The sequence below is a fragment of the Oryx dammah genome, unplaced genomic scaffold, assembly GCF_014754425.2.
Source record: "Oryx dammah isolate SB20612 unplaced genomic scaffold, SCBI_Odam_1.1 HiC_scaffold_27, whole genome shotgun sequence".
Taxonomy (NCBI): domain Eukaryota; kingdom Metazoa; phylum Chordata; class Mammalia; order Artiodactyla; family Bovidae; genus Oryx; species Oryx dammah.
The window spans coordinates 129,478,130-129,499,612 of NW_024070211.1; the positions used below are offsets into that span (position 1 = coordinate 129,478,130).

Below are 21,483 nucleotides of genomic sequence, written 5' to 3' on the forward strand. Positions count from 1 at the left end.
ATTCGTGTATATATATATAAAATCAAATGTTAGAAAGAGTTTTTTAATTGGTATGCTGGTCTAAAAAGGGCTGATTCAAAGTAACCTACATGCTAACACTCATTGTGCTACCATAAGACACTTAATGATAGATACCACAGATGCATGAGCCTTCTAAAAATCTGAAATGTATACATTTAAAAACATTTTATTGAAAAAAATCTGAAATCACTTCCTATCAAGCATAAAAGCATGGCTAAAAAGTATGGCCACCACTTTTGACCAGACTCCATACCTACAGAGTATCCTTGGTTTGCAGCTGGAATAGATGATATTCTCTGTGGCTTAGAATCACAGGATGTCTTTGCCCAAAGAGTACTGTTTCCAATAGGCGCAAGCTTGGATGTATGTCCGCTTCTCATATTTTACAGCAGCAAACAGATTTGACATAAAAGCTAACTGGGTTTCAGTGAGTCCTTCAGAGCACTGCTTTATCTTTGTCCACTTTGCTCAGCTGTCTCTATAGTCTATCTGGTCTGCACTGGAACATGTATGTTAATCAGCAGTTATTTTCTCCAACATGCCTTCACGTAACAATGATGATGATGGTGATTGTGATAGCGGCTACAGGTACTTAGGGCTTTCTATGTGTCACAGTCCAAAGCCTGTGCTTTTAACCACTCTACAATAAGGTGAAGGTGAAGGTGAAGTCGCTCAGTCTTGTCCGACTCTTTGTGACCCTGTGGACTGTAGCCTACCAGGCTCCTCTGTCCAGGGGATTTTCCAGGCAAGAATACTGGTGTGGGTTGCCATTTCCTTCTCTAGGGGATCTTCCCGACCCAGGGATCGATCCCAGGTCTCCTGCACTGGAGGCAGGCGCTTTAACCTCTGAGCTACAAGAGACTTCCTTAATCTCCAAATTCAATTCTAAATTATCTTAAGAGTCCAGAGTCACAACTACCTGGTGGAGAGACTAAAATACAGGAATTCCAGGGAAAAATCTGGGGAGAATTTTATACTAGAAAGGGATAAATAATTCAAATGATAAAAACCAGTATCATTTATTCAGCATTGTTAAGAATTCACATCAATGAAACATTAAGCCTCTGTAGACCTTAAAAAAAAAAAAAAAGCCTTTAGAAGCAAATTTTGAATTTTGTCGCTAGATTCAGGTGGCTTCAAAGTTGAGGATCATTATTGCATTCAATAACATAGGCATTTCCTGAGTATCTTGGCCTAGACAGACTATCCTACCATGCTTAAAACTTTACAGTATTTCTCTTTAAGTACAGGGCCAAAATAAAGATTATTTTTATTACTTTGCATTTGCTATTTTTAAAAATTATATGTAAAATGAGAAAGGTCTCAATTCATCAAATCACCTGCCTCTTACCTGTGCACGCACGCTAAGTCGCTTCAGTTGTGTCTGACTCTTTGTGACACTATGGGTTTTAACAACTTGATCCAGTTATGGATGGTGTAACATAGATCTCTACTAGCAAAACCTCTCAAAGGACACTGAACAGATGGTAGCATCATCCTTATATTCAAAGGATAGTACATTCAGTTCCTTTAATCTGGGCAGAAAAAAAGTCATGAATTGTTATGATATCTGCAGTAAAAGTTCAGATTAAAAGGACATTATCAAAAAACCAAAAAAACAAACCTTTTTCATCTCATGTATTTTCACTGATTATATATACTTGCTAAAATTAAGAATGTTAATATATGTGTCCAACTAAAAAGTACAATACACCCTTGAGGGATTACCTGCATGTCATATTTTTTAAAATTTCAGATGGATCTTAAGAAATGTATAGAAATCCCATTTGCTCCAGAGAAGATACTTACTAATATATATTTTTATAATGATTAACTTACATTCTATTAGATAAAGTCTCCTTTTGTTTTGTCCTATAATTCTGAGTTGACATGACTTTGACCTGGCTGTTGCTGCGGCTACTGCTAAGTCGCTTCAGTCATGTCCGATTCTGTGTGACCCCATAGACGGCAGCCCACCAGGCTCCCCCGTCCCTCGGATTCTCCAGGCAAGAACACTGGAGTGGGTTGCCATTTCCTTCTCCAGTGCATGAAAGTGAAAAGTGAAAGGGAAGTCACTCAGTCATGTCCGACTCAGCGACCCCATGGATTGCAGCCTACCAGGCTCCTCCACCCATGAGATTTTCCAGGCAAGAGTGGGGTGCCATCGCCTTTCAAACATTGCTGTCTCACTAGAAAAGTCAGTGTAATGTTTCCATAGGAACTTATACTATTCTGATATGAGAGAGATGGGAAAAGATCTATGCCTGTGTTAACATGGGACCATGGTTTAGCAGAACTGCTACATTTTTCCCCAAGATTTTTCTTTTCACCTGCCAATTATCAGTATATTATCTTCCTCACAAGATGTTTTATTTTGGTTTTTGATACTAGAAAAACCAAACCGCTATACTCCCTTGTAAGACTATTATTGTTGTCTCTCAGAAGAGCAGGTTAAACATCAAACATAAGAAAAGTAGTAACAAAGAAAGTCTTGATGAACAATTAATATTATATATTTTATATACAAAAAAATAAAAACCTTTAGGGATTTTTTTTTTAAGCAAAAATCAAATCTTCATTTTTAATCGTGGCACTTTTATAGCAGCTTCTCCAACTTCTTTTGATATGTCTGCTCCAAGAGGACATCTGCATCAAAACCAGACAAATCACATTATTTCAAATACTTGCTTACTGATCTGTCACTAGTTCTGCAAACTATTTGTTTAGAATTCTGACAAAAAATATATGTATCTAGTGTGTAACTATCATATGTGATGGTGGTTCTTGAATACATATAGAGTAGAACCTCAAACTAGCAAAACAGGTAAAGGAAGACTAGAAATCTAAATTTGGCAATATTTTAAAACCTCTTTCATTATTCTAAAAGAAAAAAAAATGAACAAATAAATCTCTTTGAGGTATAATTGACATGTTAAAAACTATACATATTTACTGTACACAATTTAGTGAGTTTGGAGTTGAGATGTTTTTGAAAAAGTTCTACTGCTCTCAAATACTGTAAATAACTTAAAAGTTGAAACAAAAAATGCTTTATGCTCTGCAAAGCTAAAAGGCTAAAAAGTTTACCATACAGCTAAACTATCCATTCTTACTTCAGAAATTCACCAGGTTTCCACCAGCTCTTCTCTGAGGTTTCAAAAGCAGGCTCGTTCCTTTCTACGTTCCTTTGTCACTGGTGGCAGGAGAGGCTTTAGATCCTACCCTCTTCCTCTGTTCTTCCTCAGTAAATAACTTTGGCCTCAGATTTCTGCTTTTTTTACGTGTTTAGCATATGCTAGGCTTCAGCTGGACCCCAACCTAAAAGCCATCATCTCCAGCCTCAACACTGCCACAAGAAGGCTGTGTTGGATCAGATGGTGGATCCCACCTGAGGCTAGGCCATCAACTAAAGGGATTCTTTTTGTCACTACTAACTAAAATCTCTCCATTTATGATCAGCTTTAATAGTCTATGGTTCACGTGGCTGATAGTTACATACTAAAATGCTGAAAAGTTTTGAAACAGCAGATCAAACAATACTAAAACAGAATTACATTAGATTATGAAATATAATCATGCTTTACTATTTTTACTATTCCAGAATTAACTTAGATGAGAACTTGATAACAAATTGAAAAACTGTGCTACTCCTAGGAACTTCAATTTGGGAGGGGAAATCCAAGGACTGCAGAAAATAAACTATCTTTTGGCACTTTCTCAGCATCCTGTGGAGATGTATACTCAGAACCCTGTCTCACACCTGAATACTTTTTGCACATTTCTGTTATTTTCAGCATGGCAGTTGGTGCTGAGATGGTCCTGACACTGCAGAAGTCCAGGTCATGGACATGGTTTCCATTCTGGTCCCAAACGACAGTGTTCATCATCCTTACTTACTCCGTGTTTCTAACCTATAATTGGCCAACATTTGTATAATTTCTTGCTATAACAAAAATATTTCCTGTAAGTTATCTACCACCTAGGTTAGAAGAAAAAAAATTAATATAATCTTTCTTCAAGTACCACTAGATAGTCAATGAAAACCTTAACTGTAAAAGCAAAATTCAGGCTTTGATTTTTACAGTACAGCTGCACAGAGATTATGAATGGTACCACGTACTTTGGTTCGTAGCGGATGCCTTCTGTGTTGTGTAAAATGCCCAAGCCAGCACGCAGCCTTTCAACACCATTCCTAAATAAGAATCATTAAAAATAAAATAACTAGCCGAAGATTTAAAGGAAGAAAATTTAGCATGATGAAATAGCAATTAGTATCTACATAATTATGAGTGAGCCACAAATACCCTGTGGCTTACCACGCAATCATAACGCCGTTGTCAGTGCAGAGTCTGGGGGGAGGACACAGCAAAGTGCACTGTGTTGCGTTTGTCACAATTTCCAGAGCTTTTCGGATATATAAGTTACTTGCAACGCCTCCAGATACAACCTGAAAAAGTTCAACCAAAGTGAATAAATATCACACATGAATATGAGGTAAGCTGTGAGCTAAACCTGGGGAAAATACCGGCATTATACAATAAGACAATATCACATTTTGGTAGGTGGGTAAATGATTAAGTAGTATATCTATATAATAAACATTTGGAAAAGAAAAAAAAAAACCTTCAATATTACCATATGATCACTATCATTTCTGTACATTTTCTTCTAACCCTTTCCTCACAGTACAATCATTATACAGTATTTTAGACTCTGTAGTTTTTGCTTATAAGCATTTTAAAAATTTTACTACATAATTCTTAAACTATTACCTTTGATATTTTTGTAATATTCCATTTTGTGAACCTACTGTTTAACTATGTTCCCACTTTACAATTTTCAAAAGGATGAAGTTTAAGATACAGTTACACAGGAAATTTATCGAGCCTTTTAAGCACATTTAAAGGGATTTCATCAAAGGAACATAAATTTGAAGGAAACAGTCCATTCTTCTAAAACAATGATAGCAGTTATACTCCATTTTGTTTCATACTGTAAACACTCTTTTAAATTCAGTAAGATGCAGCCTTGAACATTTTTGCCACACATGCTGTACAGATGTCCTATAAAAGAGCCACAGCTGTACAAGAAATGGCTGTTAGTTTCTATTCTACATAATCTCTTACTGTCAGGGACAACATATGGCATAAAGATCTTTTCATCCTATGCTTATGGTCAATTAAGCTCTGGAAAGGAAAGGAACACACTGTAAAGGATTACTGCTATTCTATGACAAGGCTTACCAGTACTATGTTCCTTTGATGTAACAAGCCTCTCTGCTTGCAGAACAGAATAGCGCGATGTGTTCTTTTTGCAATGTGGCAGGCTACGGTGTGCTGGACCGCAGCAGCAATGTCTGCAGCTGAAGACAGGATCTGCCCCTGCTCAATACCTGCAGGAATGAGCAGGTATTTTTAGGTACCATCCAGTATTACGTATCAGTCCAACTTTACTAATTACAAATATACCTTCCTCTTTTTCCTTCTGCAGTATCATCTTATCAATAACGTGTTGAAGTCCAGAAAAAGAAAAATCACAATTTTTAGCACGTTGCATGGGAGGCTGGAAATCAAAATGCAATCTATTTCCCTGTTTGGCCAAATGTTCTATAGCCTTCCCGCCACTCATGGTGGAGCACTCTGGATGTTTTATTAAGCAAAGTCTTCTTGCTACCTAACAAAAACAAACAAAAAATTTTGTAACATCACGAAACTGTACATTTTGAAACCAAGATACAAAGGAAATGATTTTTACCCTGGATGAATAAGACGTGCTATACTTCTACAACTAAGGACTATACCTGGTGGTCGGTCAAGACAGACATCTTGCTCCTTCTGACCAGTGATCAATAGTGGCCAATCACTGCCTTCCTATCTACTTTTGCTCTTTTATTGAGGATGGAAAATAGGTTTGAAAATGACGATGACTGCTCAATTATAAACTTCAGAATAAGAACCTGCCCTATTTCTTTTGAATTTCAGCTTGATAGAAGCAGGTTTTTTACATAAGGAAGTCATTTTTAGAATGCTAAAACAAAGGAAAATAAATCTGCTTGTCAGTGGTATCAGCAATGATAACATTTAATAATAAAACACTGTGTATCTTTAATGTCTTTATGTCATTTTATATATCCTCGTTTCAGTTTTAAAAGGTACATTATACTTCACAAAGCATTTTCTCTCATGTCATTTGACTAAAATCATAAATGTAATATATGCAAACTATTAGAGCCTTTATATACTGATGTAAACCTCATATCATCTTATTCAGAATGGGTAAGAAGGAATCTTTCATAAAATTATGCACTACTCTTTTTGTTTTGCTCACATAATATTTTCAGTTTAATATGATATTATCCAGAAATATTTAGATGAATAGTGATAGTTCATCTATTACTATTTAGCTGAAACAGACACCTAACAAAAAAGAATGGAGAATTCTTAAATAATTACCTTGTCAAGCATGTCGCCTGGTGCTATGTCCAAAGACTTTCCAAGAAGAAGAAAATCTGAAACTCCTCTAACTAATGCCAAAAGACAATGACCTCCAGAAATCAAAAGAACTAAAAACGGAAATTCTACCTTATTTGTTAACCTAATAGTAAGTGCATGAGCTTCCATGTGATGAATGGGAATGAAGGGCTTTTTAAACTGGTCTACCAGTTGTAAGCTAAATGATAAACCTACACCCAAGCTTAAAGCAAGTCCTGGCTTTACGGTAGTTGCAATTGCTGAGAGTTCACTTGGAGAGACTTCACTGGCAGAGAGAGCTTCTTGTACTATGCGTTGAATATTTTCTCTATGAAGCTGTTGAGCTACTGGAGGAATAATCCCACCTGTTCTGAAAGACATAAAAAAAAAAAACCCAACTTTTATAAGTTTAAGATTATAAAAATAGAGGAAGAAAAAGTATGTATTATGGCTGAAGGCATGTTTTCAAATTATCATTATATAACTAAAACATCAGTAAGTCAAGTATTTTCTAATTATATGTGCCTTATAATATGTAGTACATTATAAGAACTCAACATGCAATGATTAAGGATGTAATTTACTGTTGCTGACTTTGAAAAATTGTACACAACAAACTCCCACAGATTTATTTCTTGATAAATCAAACCACCAAAATAATTCTGAGAAGCATTCTAAGAAAGATGTCTTGAATAAGGAAAGGACAGGATAAAATTGGGTTTTAGGAAAGGAAATCAGGATTTTGGGGAAAGGAATCTATATGCAGGCAGGGAGATTTTTAAAGAGGTTATTGCAAAAGTATTTGTGTAAGGTTATTACATCTTAAACTGAGTGATCATGAGAATGGAAAGGAACCAAGAACCGAAAACTGTAATAATTTTAACTGGGTATCAGGGGAAGGGGGAACCAAGCCATCAAAGGTAAATCCTGAGCCGGAATGACTGGGAGAAAAGAAATCCTAACAGAAACACGAAGACAGTTTTGTGACGAAGACGAGTTTATTTTTAAGCACACTGCACTTGAGCTCATGGTAGGACAGTAGACAGCCTGCAATCCTGAAATAAAGTCTGGGAATCCAATCTTAATCCAAGAATCCAATTTTGATTTTTGGTCCATGTAGGACAAGCAGTGGACAATCACTCCAAATGTCAAGAGTAAAGAATTAGAAGGCAAAGGTTGTTAGCAAAAAAACTGCCAGCATGTGACTGATCAGAAGGCAGAGCAAAAATGTAGAGGGTCTGCAAGATATAGCTCTACTCTCAAAAAAGGAACTTCAACTATTTGATGATTTGATGTTGTAAGATCTGCAGGTTCTATACAAATGGCACTCAATGATTTATTTAATAGTTAAAATATGTATGTCAGTCAATGAGGGCGCTATTTAAGAGGAATTACTTTATTTCAACACATTCATATTGTAATAAAATTTTCCTTAATTCTTTAAAGATACTTTTTCTTCTATATTCCTCAATTCTGTTGATGGCATCAATAACTTCCAAACTGCTTAGGTTTCAAGGCTCATCTTTATCTCTTTCCTTTTCCTCACTTTCCACATTTAATTAAGTTTATAAGTACTGATGAGGTCAGGCTGTTTGATTGTCACCAGCAATTTCAAAAAGCCCTCACTCATTAAGTCACTCTGTTCAAAGCCTTCTAACTATACTTCTCCAGATACTTTATCTGATCCTTGGAGTTGTACTATACTGTGTTGCCAGAAAAAAAAGCAGTGATGACTGGAATATGGGAGACTTTAAATCCAAATCCTCTTCCTTCTACGTATTTCTTCCTTCCCCCACTTGCCTACACTTCCCTTCTTTCTGTGCCTCTTCTATGTATTTTAAGGATTATGCTAAGCATCAGAGATGAAAGAGATGAAAAACACAATGGCTTTATTCTCAAAGAATTAACAATGATTGCTACAAGTCAATTAATAATCAAATAATTTTTAGACAGTATGGAAAATGAATGATTAAGGAATAAAGCTAATAAAGAGGCATGGAAACCATTTAGCCTCAAGGCTAGAGCCAGGAGTTCAGACAAGAAACAACAAGGGTTTGAATTAAGTCCAAGAAAAGGGAGAGGAAAGTTTCCGTATTTGGAAGGTAGATTTACCATGACCGGATGACTGATTTGGGTACAGAGTGGTGAGGGAGAAGTCAAGATTGTCCTCCAGGTCTCTGGCTTGGAAGAAAGGAACTCCTCTCCAGAGTAGACCTCTATTACTTCACTTTACATGCTGTTTTACCACAACCTGTTTGCCTCTTAGTCTTCTTCACTAATATATAACAGAAAGAGAAGTACTATTGTTACCAGTAACGGATGAGGTTTTTGCAGCCCTTCCTATTTGACAAGAACTACATTATATACTTTAAAAGAATTCACATTTAATCTTCACAACAATATTATGAGCTAGGAGCCATTATTGGAGAAGGCAATGGCACCCCACTCCAGTACTCTTGCCTGGAAAATCCCACGGACGGAGGAGCCTGGTGGGCTGCAGTCCATGGGGTCGCTGAGAGTTGGACACGACTCAGTGACTTCACTTTCACTTTTCACTTTCATGCACTGGAGAAGGAAATGGCAGCCCACTCCAGTGTTCTTGTCTGGAGAATCCCAGGGATGGGGGAGCCTGGTGGGCTGCTGTCTCTGGGGCTGCACAGAGTCGGACACGACTGAAGCGACTTAGCAGCAGCAGGAGCCATTATTATCCCCATTTCACAGATAGGGACATTGAGTCACAGAAAATGGTGCAAGGTCTCCAAGCTAGTCAGTGGCTGAATCAGAATCTAAACCCTTTTATATGGTAAGTTGCTCAGAGGAAAAAAATCATATATTTGTACCCACAGTGCCTCAGAGGCTGCCTTGCAATTGTAGGTGTTCAATACATGCTGAGATGAGCTGGTATCAAACAGCTTGTATATTCTTCTCATGTGACTTACACCCAGCTAAACTGAAAGTTTTTTTTTGTCCAGCGCTTTCTCACCTTTTTGCCTTTGCCAATGACACTATCTCAGTCTACAATAATCTTTCCATCTCCATTCACTGAAGGCCTACATGTCTCTCAAGGCCACTGACCCATGCAACATGTCAAGTGTTGTGCCGGCCACTAGGTACAGTGTAGTGATTAATACAGACGCGGCCTCCATCACCTTGGAGCTTAGTCTATTTGGGGGAAACACTGTAAATAAGTAAACATAAAAATATGAAAAGAACTATTATGAAAATAACCAGGACATGATGATACAGAATAAACTGGGTGGGAGTACCTAATTCAGATAAAGTGGTCAGGGGAGGCTTTTCTGTGCAGTTAACATTCCTTTGTTCAGATGTCCAATAACCCCCAAACAGTAAAAGGATTGTGAAACTGAGGTATGGTAATAAGTTATTGTCTATACTACTTCTGTGATACTTACTTTATGCCATATATCATGTCTCAAAGATTAGGTTAAGCTTCTTGGAGGCAAGGACTTGCTAGTATTTCACTGAGCCTTATTAAGGCCCACCACAGCCCCTTTCATATAATATGTAACCATTAGAGGCCTACTCTGCCTCTTCAAGTATACTATTTCTAATTATAATATTCTGTTGTTATAAGTATCATGCAACCCACAATCCCATAAGGCAGGTATTATCTTTCCTATTTTATGGATGTGAAAACAGAATCAGAAGCAACCTAGATGTCCATTGACTGATGAAGGGATAAAGAAGTCGTGGTATACACAGTATACACACATGCACGCATGCACACACATACATATACAATGGAATATTACTCAGCCATAAAAAGGAATGAATTTGAGTCAGTTCTAGTGAGGTGGATGAACCTAAAGCCTGTTAAACAGTCAGAGAAAAACAAATATTTATATAAACACTTATATACAGAATCTAGAAAAATGGTACTGATGAATCTATTTACGGGCAAGAATAGAGACACAGGAATAGAAAAGAGACTTGGGAACACAGCAGGGGAAGGAGAGAGTAGGAAAAATTGAGAGGCTGAAACATATTACCATGTGTAAAACAGATAGCTAGGAGGAAGCTGCTGTCTATAACACAGGGAGCTCAACCTGGTGCTCTGTGACAACCTAAAAGGGTGGGATAGGGCCAGGGGTGGGAGGGAGATGCAAGGGAGAGGGGACATATGTATACTCAAGGTTGATTCGTGGTGGTGTGTGGCAGAACAGATTACAACATTGTAAAGCCATTATCCTCCAATTAAAAATAAATTAAAAAAAATAAAACAGATTCAGAGAGGATAAGGAACTTCCCAAAGTCAGAGCCAATACCGACTGCTACTTCATGATTCAAATACAAGTTTATGGTCTCAAAACGCCAGCCTTTTCCACTACTCAGACATTGGAAATCAATGGCTTGAAGGCGTAGTTGTACTGCACAGTATTTTAGTAAGTTGGAGTTGCCTACTAATTTTTAAAATTTGGGAGATATTACCATAACATTCTGGATTTCCATTCTCTTGAAAATTCTTATGATCAAATAACACAAGGCCTACATTCCTGTATGGCAACAATTGGCTGGAGTGGAGTAGACCTCCTACAGTTATTTTCTACATTATTCCCAGCCCACTTATTTATGCAATCTGCCTGGTGGCCCTCTGGAAACAGCTGAGGTTATAAACCTGGCACCATTCTGTGTTTTAATACAACCGTATATTATTAAGTATCAATGTGACATATATATATATTTATATTTGTGGATATAGGATTTTCTTTTTCAGTGATTAACACAGGCTGTAGGTCAGGTCATACTTTCCTAGGGCTTCAGTGGAGACCACGAAACATACAGCTGGACAAAAGGAAATGGCATTGCTGAAGGGAATTCATGGCAAATTCATGAATCAGCCATGGGAATTCATGGGAATTCAAAAAACACCAGTTTGTTTCTTTTTGGCAACAGGATTAGCTAAGGTCAGGAAGTTACTGTGGAGGTTCTTAAAAGCCAGGTTGAAGGGTGTAAGGTTTTCTACATCAGTTATTAAGACTTTTGCACAAGAGAAGAAATTAGATCCTAAAATTTGCCTTTTACATGTAATAAATTAAGATTTTATTTCATTTTATTTTTCAAAAAAAGTGGAAACTACCAAGATAATGCCTACTCACTTTAAATGAACTTCAGTTTGGGAGTGTATTGCTTCTCCCAAAACATTTCCAGCTTCATCCACTACAGCAGCTGCTGTATCATCACAACTGGTTTCAATTCCCAATACTAGTTTATGAAGAAATAGTTTTCCAGGATGAAAATGAAAACTTCCTAAAAATTCATAAATTTTCCTTCTTGATGGTTTAAAAAAGACTCCTGCTGTCTTATTCAATATTAGCATATTTACTGTATGGGTAATTCCTAGAAGAGAAAGAAACAAACTATTATTTGGACCTGACATTTGCCACTAGCCCTTTCAGTAAAGCAAAATTCCTGAAAACTTGATTTTTCAATATACAGTTTTATAAAAATTTAGGAAAGTTTTGTTAAAAGTTAGCACAATATTTTAAAGGCTGTAAGAAACTGTTAATATAAATAACTATGAATTAATATAATGCTCTTTTAAGGGGAACATTATATAGACATAAAATTATATATAAAATTTCTGTATTACTAATACTTGTATGCTGTTCTTAGCAAACAATTATTCTTTATAAAAGAGCTAATATTACAGTACAATAGTTACATAATCCCTTGAAAAGTGCTATTTATTTTTTATAGCCAAAATTAAGATAAATTGTTGTTTTAAAAAGTCAAAACAATAAAGGCAAAGCAAAACTAATGAAAATTAATGCATCCCATTTCCCAGAAACATCTTTCAAAAGAAAAATTTAATCATGTGGTTGAAAAACAAGAGTTTTGCATTAAATACACAGTAAGATTCAGGCGTTTAAGTTTAGACACAAGCGTTCTCATAAAGCTCATTTTAAAAGAACACCTCAACTAAAATGTCCATAACCCAATACCTATTTTATCTATTAATTACAATTTTTCGAATTAAATCGAAGGTTTATCCTACTAGTGTGTATGCTCAGTTGTGTCTCTTTGCGACCCTATGGGCTGTGGCCTGCCAGGCTCCTCTGTCCATGGGATTTTTCAGATAAGAATACTGGAGTGGGTTGCCATTTCCCCCTCCAGGGGATCTTTTCCACTCAGGGATTCTTTATCACTGAGCCACCAACAGAGATCTCCCCAAATCCTATTCTCTCCAATAACAGCTGTCCATCATTAAAGCACTTTGTTTTTTTCACACTGCCAAGTATCTAATCTCATGTCTCCCAAATCACCTTGTTCTAGAACCTTCTAGAAATTTAGTAGACTCTTTCTCTATCACACTAGTGGACAAAATGGGGGGTGATGGGGGGGAGAGCAAATATTGGAACTTTTATTGTTCCACAGGAGCAGGGGGGCGTCCAGGGATCGGAGATGAGCGACCTATTCACAGAGGACAGCTGCAGAGGATGCAGCCCCAACAGACGCGCTGTTAGATTTATAGTCACTAAATCCAGCCAAGGAAGCTTGTGCGAAGCCCTTCTCGTTGGAGCCAAGCTGGATCCCAAATGAATCTGGTCTATCTTGGGACCTGGCCAGCGCTGGTCTCTGCTCTAAGAAACGAGGGAGTCTAACCGGAACCGCTCTTCTAGCCGCGCGAAAGCAACAGAGAGAGGAGGGCTGAACTATCTCACCCACCTTACTCGTCAACGTTAGTAGCTAGTACTCATCTCCTTTCCGTGCAAAGCCGATTGAATGCCCTTAACCAGGCGCAGGAAAGCCTGAACTTGCCACCCCGGAAGTGATGTCACGAACACGGGGCCAGCGTCCCGTCGCCAGGGTCAGCAGCTGTTTCCCCGAGGGCGTCACTCAATAAGTACAATCGCAAAGGCTGTCTGTCTCTTCCCTAAATGCTCTGCGTGCGCTCAAGCAATTCTCCCAGACTTGTACGTAAGAAGACGTCTGCAAGGTCACATGGCTACTGATACCGTGGAGACAGATTCGACTACGTAGCATTTAGTTCTAAACACTACGTACGCTACAGTAAAAGAAACAAATTTTGCCTTAGGCTGGAATTTGGACGCCACTGTGAGAAAAGTATGGTCTTTGCTTACTCTGGAGGCAATCTTCAGCATAGTATGTACTCCTATTTAACCTCCTTCAGTCTGTTTTTATTCGTAAGTGAACTTATTACCATTTGAATAGCTTTGTGCGAATCTATTCTTTCTTCTTCCCAGCGAGGCGTTAAGGTTTTACCGCAAGGTCTTTATAAATTCAAGGCTGGACAGGGCTGGCACAAGTTTGTGCCTTTCTTGGTGTGAAGGTCTTGGTATGAGGTAGGGAAAGTCACAGTTATGGTCTAGTGGCAGATATGTAATTCATAATTACCAGGTATGAAATTTATGATTATCAGCACTTTACTAAGAATTTTTAAGGTAGAACTTAATGTTTATCAAAATTTTCATTTATGTATGACAATAATAAACATAATTAACAATAAAGTGGCATTTACTGTGCGCTAGGCACTGTTGCAGATTTATTTAATCCTTATAACAACCCCATGAGGTAGTTACTGTCCTCATTTTACATATGAGACAACTGGAGAACAGAGTTTGGGTGATTTGCAGATTACACAGCTAGTAAATGCAGAGCTAGGATTAGAAGTCAGGCCATTTGCCCTGGAGTCTGTTCTCTTAACTGATAGAACATTAAATAGCTCATATTTTCCCTAGGATGTGTTGTTGACCCAAAAAGAGGAAAAAAGAAAAATTAAGACCTAAAGGTTAAAGAATAATTAGTCATACTGATTGCATATGAATAGGCCAGGAATTACTTTCTCTTATACACCGGGATCTATGCTGAACATAAAATCGTTCACATCTGGTATTGTTTTTCTTGCAGCTTGAATTACATTATCCCAATGCTCTCCTGTGTTGTCAGTTATCACAGCAATGTTTGGTTGTATCAATAGATACCTTATTTGGGCACTCCTTATCTGGGTACTCTGCTGTTGAGTCTGAATGCTGCATTAGGTGAAAGAGCAGAACTTAAGGACGTTAGGAAGGAATTTGGGGCTTCCCTGGTGGCTCAGTGGCTCCTCATCTCAAGGCAAGAGATGCAGGTTCGATCCCTGGGTTGGGAAGATGCCCTGGAGAAGAAAATGGCTACCCACTCCAGTATTGTCTGGAAAATCCTGTGGAGAGAGGAGCCTGATAGGCTATATATAGTCCATAGTGTCGCAGAGTTGGACATGACTTAGACTGAACAACAATAGGAAGAATATGGGTAGTGGAAAGAATGGCACTTATGCCAGTCCTAGATATTTGGCAAGTGAAAGTATAATTCTTCCATATTCTTTATTATACTGGAGAAGTTATTGGGGGAAAGACGTATGCTCTCTGGGGCTTGTCTGGGCTTTCATGCAGATCCCATCATATGGTTTGAATGCCACTCTCATGGGCATTCTCAAGAAAACATGGCCTAACCACTGTAACTGCAACATGAATTGAGTTTGGAATTATGTTTACGTTCTCTGCTACTGCTTAGCTTTAAACTTTAGAGGAAAACTTTATATAGAAGAATCTTTATAATACCCCCTAATTATGTCATACTAAATTGGATTTTCACATATCACATCTTTATTGGGTTCTTTCCTTTTTCTAGGCAGTTTACTAGTTGTTAGGGATAAAAGATAAAATATCCATTTTCTATTTTCAAGGAATGGAGTCTAATGTATGTGCATGCTCAGTTGTGTCCGACTCTGAGACCTGTGGACTGTAGCCTGTGAGGCTCCTCCGTCCATGAAATTTTCCAGGTGAGAATACTGGAGTGGGTTACCATTTCGTACTCTAGCACATCTTCCAACCCAGGGACTGAACTGGCATCTCCTGCATTGGCAGGCAGATTCTTTACCACTGAGCTACCAGGGAAGCCCCATGAGTCTGATAATAGGCAATTACAATTCAGCATTATGGAAAATGTGCATTAAGAGAGGAGAGTCACTTGGGGAAGGGGACAGCTTGCCACAGATTTATCCACAGTTTAGCAGGACCATAGTGTGCTTCTTGGGTTTCAACATCTGATTCTTTTTTAGGGTTGAAATCAGTTTATCAGGTCTAGAAGTGACTGGACTCTGGAGTGCTGAGTCACACAATTTGCTAATAAACTGCTATGTAAAAACCATAGTACTAATGTATTAAGAGAAATGATGAAGGGTCTAGGATAGCTGATCCTAGAGCCTGCTGATCCTTACCTTTTCTGTGTTGATCAAATTACAATGAAAGCCAGATCCAAATTATAACCAGATTGTTTGGCATAATGGAATGGAAGCAACTGAAATGAGTTTGGTGCTTTTAATGGCTAATATTTCAGGCTTGATGCACCCCTTTCCACTTGAGTCACATACCTGTCTTATGTTCTTCACAGGTTGAATTGTGCTAAAAAAAAGTCATTTGCCTTTTTTGCTAACAAATATCTTTTTTGATGTGGAACATCACAGCTTCCCTGGTGGCTCAGACAGGAGACATGAGACACAGGTTCCATCTCTGGGTTCGGAAGATTCCCTGGAGAAGGGCATGGCTATCCACTCCAGTATTCTTGCCTGGAGAAACCCATGGAGAGGAGCCTGGCAGGCTACAGTTTATGAGGTCTGTAGCAAAGAGTCAGACACAACTAAGCAACTAACACTTTCACTTTACATTCTTTAATTAATGGTAATACCATCCATCTCTTGCCTGGAAAATCCCATGGATGGGGTCGCTAAGAGTCAGACATCACTGAGTGACTTCCCTTTCACTTTTCACTTTCATGCACTGGAGAAGGAAATGGCAACCCACTCGTGTTCTTGCCTGGAGAATCCGAGGGACGGGGGAGCCTGGTGGGCTGCCGTCTATGGGGTTGCACAGAGTCAGACATGACTGAAGTGACTTAGCAGCAGCAGCAATACCATCCATCAGGCAGGTCTCATCTTTGCAACGTTTTATTTCATTTGCTGAACCATGATGCTTGTATCACAAATTTACTTTTAAAAAAAAAAAATCATGTTATAGTGTTAGAAAAACCATTTTAACCATTTTTAGGTGTACAGTTCAGCGGCATTAAATACATTCACGTTGTTGTGCAACAATCGCTACCGTCCATCTCCAAAACTCTTTCATCTTCCCCAGCTGAAACTATCCGTTAAACACTAATTCCTCGTTTCCGTTTCTTCCCATCTCCTGGCAACCACCATTCTCTTTATGACTTTGAATACTCTAGGTACCTCATACTGTAGGTCACACAGTACTTGTCCTTTTGTAACTGGCTTATTTCACTTAGCATAACATCAGGGTTCATCCAGTGTTGTAGCATATTTGAGAATTTCCTTTGAAAGCTAAATAGTATTCCATTGTGTATATAAACCGTGTTTTGTTTATGCATTACTCTGTCAATGGACAGACACTTCAGCTACCTACACCTTGTGACTATTGCGAATAGTGCTCCTATAAACATGAGTTGTACAAGTATCTTTTCACATCTCTGCTTCCACTTCTTTGGAGTAAATACCCCAAAGTGGAATTGCTGGATCATATGGTAATTCTGTTTAACTTTTTGAGAAACTAACACACTCAGAGAATCTTATTTTTCAAGTGTGTGGAGTCTGTGCTTTTTGGCAGGAGATGGAGAGGGTGAATCTCTTTGTTGCTCCCCTAAACTCCCTGGGACCATTAAGTGCCATGATAGAAGCACGAGTTTGACACATTTCAAAGCAGGGTCACTGTATCAAGTTTTCATGTAGTAGCTGGTATACTGGTATTTTCCTGGGCAATAGCCAATGAATCACCTGGCTCTTCTTGTGCTCATTTGGAAAACTATAAAATGAATAAAATGATGCATGCTTATCTTTATAATATGGTCAAAATAACACATATTTTCCAAAATCTGTAACTTTTTAAAAGTGTCAAAAAATCTGTAACTACCTGATGTGAAGTACCAACTCACTGGAAAAAGACCACGATGCTGGGAAAGATTGAGGGCAAGAGAAGGGAGTGGCAGAGGATGAGATGGTTGGATGTCATCACCAACTCAATGGACATGAGTTTGAGCAAACTCTGGAAATAGTGAAGGACAGGGAAGCCTGGAGTGCTGCAGTTCATGTGGTCACAGAGTTGGACAAGACTAAGTGACTGAACAACAACGTAATTGGAAATTCAGATAATTTATATATTGTAAAATTCCTTTCATATTTTAAAGAGTTCATTCTAAGCATTAATGATGTTTCTTTCAATTCTTGAATTTGAGAATTATTTTTATCCATGTAATTATGCAGTTAAAGGTCACAGTAACAAAACTAGCTTATGTGCTAACTTGAGATTACATAGATCTTTAGAGCTACAGGTTGAGTTACTTTCATAAGCATTAGTTGTTTTATTAAAGGCTTGAATGAGTCAAAAAATAGAATAAATTATACTATCTGAACATAAAATAAAATCCAAATATATTATTAACTATTTTAAATTATGAAATATTTTAATTATGGAAATGTCAAAAATAATATAATCAACTTCTGTGAACCAAAGACCCAATTTAAGAGCTAAAGTATCACCCTTCAGTTGAGCTGTGTACTGTATACCCAAATATTCAGTATTCTGTTTGATGTTTATAATTCTTATGTATTAATTCACTTGTAGCTAAACAAAAACTTTAAAAAATTATTTATTTTTGGCTGTGCTGGTCTCCATTGCTACACGGGCTTATTTGTAGTTGTGGTGCAGACTTCTCATTGTGATGGCTTTTCTTGTTGTGGAGCAAAATTTAGTTGCTTTGTCGCATGTAGGATCTTACCAGATCAAGGATGGAACCTGTGTCTTCTACACTGGCAGGTGGATTCTCTACCAGTGAGTCACCAGGGAAGCCCTAGACAAAAGCTTGTAAACTCCCGTAACAAACTACCTGCTGTATCGTTTTTAACTGGAACTATAATTATGGAGTAAAATAAAAATCTGAGACATCTCACTTTTTGACATCAAGCAAAATGAAGGTTTATCTTTGCTATCCTCTTACCTACCTTACTTCTTGGCCCGGTGCTATTCAAAAATTACTTTTTGTTTTTTTTTTTAAACCTAGACGTTTCTTCCCAGTACTGAACTTGTTTACACTTCCAACACCAATATGTAATATCCATGTAACTGTTTTGGGAATTACACTTTTCTGTCCTGTTAGAATATTAAACTGCATTGGTCTATACTGAGTTGGTGCATTTGTCTTTTGCATGAGGATATTTTGGAGTCATATTTACTAGTGATACATATTAATATAGGGCTTCCCTGGTGGTTCAGTGGTAAAGACCTGCCTGCCAATGCAGGAGACACAGGTTTGATCCCTGGGTCAGGAAGATTTCCTGGAGAAGGAAATGGCAACCCACTCCAGTATTCTTGCTTGGGAAATTCCATGGACAGAGGAGTCTGTCAGGCTACAGTCCATGGGGCTGCAAAGAGTAGGACATGACCGAGTGTGCGCACGCACACACACAGATTAATATAGGAGACATAAGAGAAATATATTGCATGAGAAGATTCAACATCAGCTAGACGATCAACCAACAGGTTAAAATCCAACAACATGGGATCTATAGGAATATAGATAAATCCATTAAGTACATGAAGGGAAAACCATCACTGAATAGCACTGCATGTTGGGATCAGAGATTTTAGTGACCATAAAGTGAATCAGTGATATGTGACTTTCAAAACAGCTAAAATATGCTTCATTAAAAATAGAGAGTATCCAGAACAAGGGAAGCGGTACTGTTCAAGTGACATCACATCTGTAGTTACCTTAATGCGATATATAATGAACTGCGACATAGAGCAGAATTATCAGGACAGTGGGAAAAATTTGAAACCGTATCATAATGGAAAATGGTGAGAGCTCTGGTACTATTTATTCAGTGCTGTTGGTAACAGTTTAAAAGTTAAATAGCTGAAAAGTTATGTAGAATAAGCATTAAATTTTGGCTAAATGTAAAACAGGTTATAAATTCCATTACAAAAATGCAGCCTTGTATTTTTTGTCCTCCTTTATTAGTGCCAACCCAGGACTGAACAGAGGCGTGGTGGTCAATGAAAACAAGGTAAAGGGTAGGGTTGAATTACATGGCCTCTAAGAGCCTTCCAACTCTTGGCATCATATAGTTCTGTAAGGCTAATTCACACAGATATTAGTTAAGGAGACAGCTATGCCCCTCAAGATCTTTCTAGTTTAACAGACAATAGTGACATAAACCTAACAAATACCATTCTATGCTTAAAAACAAAAATGAAAAATGGGGCAAGTGAAAAGAATACAGGGGTTAACTTTGGACGTTCCAGTGGAAACTCCCACTGGTCAAAGCTGGAGGACAATTTGAGCAACAAATTAATAGTTATAATAGATTATAAACAAAGAATAAAACATCCATGAGCTCATAATATAAATGACTGAATAAATGGGAGAGAAGGGAAAAATCTTCCTTACAAGAATTCCAGTAAATACATGTAGAAGGAATGAAGGAAATAAAAAACCACCATTGGAACTCCAAAGTAATAACCGATGCAGTAAAGAGTCACCAATGCATGCTAAAATTAGTAGCATTTCTGAACTCAGACCTATTTAGAAATTGGTATTATGTGTCCTGACTTGAAATTAGGAGCAATTATAGCATAGCAATTGATTTTATTCCAAATAATAGTCATTATAGATTGTTTGAAAAAGTTTTATCTTACACTAAACTGTACAAATTTGTGACATTAGGAACAGTTTTCTTATTTACCATTCAACCACTCACCTAGGTGTTAAGGCTAAAAAACTATGAGTTATTTTAGTTCCCTTCCCCCAACTTACTTTCATTGTATCAGTGTTCTGTGAATTGTACTTGCTAAGTGTATCCCATATTTTACCACTTCTCACCACTGCATCAGCTAATTCCCTAGTCTGAGCTACGTCTTGCCTGTAGTAGCTTCCCAACTGTTCTTCCTGCTTCCCATTTCCTTACAGTTTATTTCCAGTATTAGCCAGTGACCTTCACAGACACACATGCAAACCACCACAAAAACCCCAGATCCCTTTACTCTCCTGTGCAAAACTCTCTCATGGCTTTGTCAGGCTTAGAATAAAATTTGCTCTTTACCTTGGTCGACCCCTACCTACTTCTCTGAACTCATTTGCTACCATTCTTATCCTTGTTGCTTATTACTCCTTTCCAGGCACAGTGACTGTCCCTCAAACATACCACCTCCTTCCTGCCCCAGAGCCTTAGTACCTGCCATCACCAGTACTTGAAAGCCTCTTTCCCTAGATCTTTGTATTACTTGCTCCTTTACATCAGGAAAGTCTCTGTCTAAATGTCGCATTAGTTAGGATCTTTATGGAAGACTTTTCTGAGGCAGGCTCCCCTGCCTTTTACTGGTTTATCCCCCACTACCCCTCCATAGCATTTATCACTATGTAAAATAATATGGATTTGTTTACTCATCTGTTCTCCAACTTGAATGTAAGCACATAGGGGAAAGGATCTGGTTTGTCTTGCTACAAACTGTATCCACAATACCTAAGATAGTTCCTACAATGGAGTGGGTCTTCAAATATCTATTGAATAAATATCTTTTAACACCCTGAAGGGCTAAAGTAGAGGAAACAGCAGAAGACCTATATCAGAGGCAGATTTCGGTCTCTGAAGTCTGTGGAAAAAAATTCAAGCCTTTTGAGATAAACTTTAAAATGAAGAAAAATGAAAGAATACTTTTTAGGTGCCTTAATTTTACAAGGGCTTCCCTGGTGGCTCAGATGGTAAAGAATCCGCCTGCAATGTGGGAGACCCAGGTTCAATCCCTGGGTTGGGAAGATCCCCTGGAGAAGGGAATGGCTACCCACTCCAGTATTCTTGCCTGGAGAATTCCATGGACAGAGGAGCCTGGCGGGCTATAGTCCATGGGGTTGCAAAAAGTCAGAGACCACTGAGCCACTAACACTTTCACTTTTACAAATA

At 37.9% G+C, this 21,483-nt stretch overlaps 1 protein-coding gene and 1 long non-coding RNA gene across 4 annotated transcripts; one reads left to right on the plus strand and one right to left on the minus strand.

Annotated features, from left to right (window-relative positions):
* Positions 1 to 2,512: 2,512 nt before the first annotated feature.
* Positions 2,513 to 13,434, minus strand: OSGEPL1 (O-sialoglycoprotein endopeptidase like 1). Of its 3 annotated transcripts, XM_040227847.1 has the most exons (9): positions 13,179 to 13,391; positions 11,609 to 11,849; positions 8,604 to 8,766; positions 6,474 to 6,861; positions 5,490 to 5,694; positions 5,265 to 5,413; positions 4,338 to 4,468; positions 4,142 to 4,213; positions 2,513 to 2,667 (listed from the first exon to the last, which is right to left on the minus strand). In XM_040227847.1, the coding sequence occupies exons 4-9, from the start codon at positions 6,639 to 6,641 to the stop codon at positions 2,589 to 2,591; spliced, it is 804 nt and encodes a 267-aa protein (XP_040083781.1). In that variant the 5' UTR covers positions 6,642 to 6,861; positions 8,604 to 8,766; positions 11,609 to 11,849; positions 13,179 to 13,391; the 3' UTR covers positions 2,513 to 2,588. The 3 variants fall into 3 exon arrangements, with proteins under 3 accessions (XP_040083781.1, XP_040083780.1, XP_040083782.1); XM_040227846.1 differs by lacking the exon at positions 8,604 to 8,766 and having other exon boundaries at positions 13,179 to 13,434; XM_040227848.1 differs by lacking the exon at positions 8,604 to 8,766 and having other exon boundaries at positions 6,474 to 6,856; positions 13,179 to 13,392.
* Positions 13,435 to 13,478: 44 nt separating this feature from the next.
* LOC120854057 lies at positions 13,479 to 18,708 on the plus strand. The gene is made up of 3 exons (XR_005718905.1): positions 13,479 to 13,616; positions 15,979 to 16,126; positions 18,341 to 18,708. It is a non-coding gene; the product is annotated as an uncharacterized LOC120854057 (long non-coding RNA).
* The last annotated feature ends 2,775 nt before the right edge of the window (positions 18,709 to 21,483 follow it).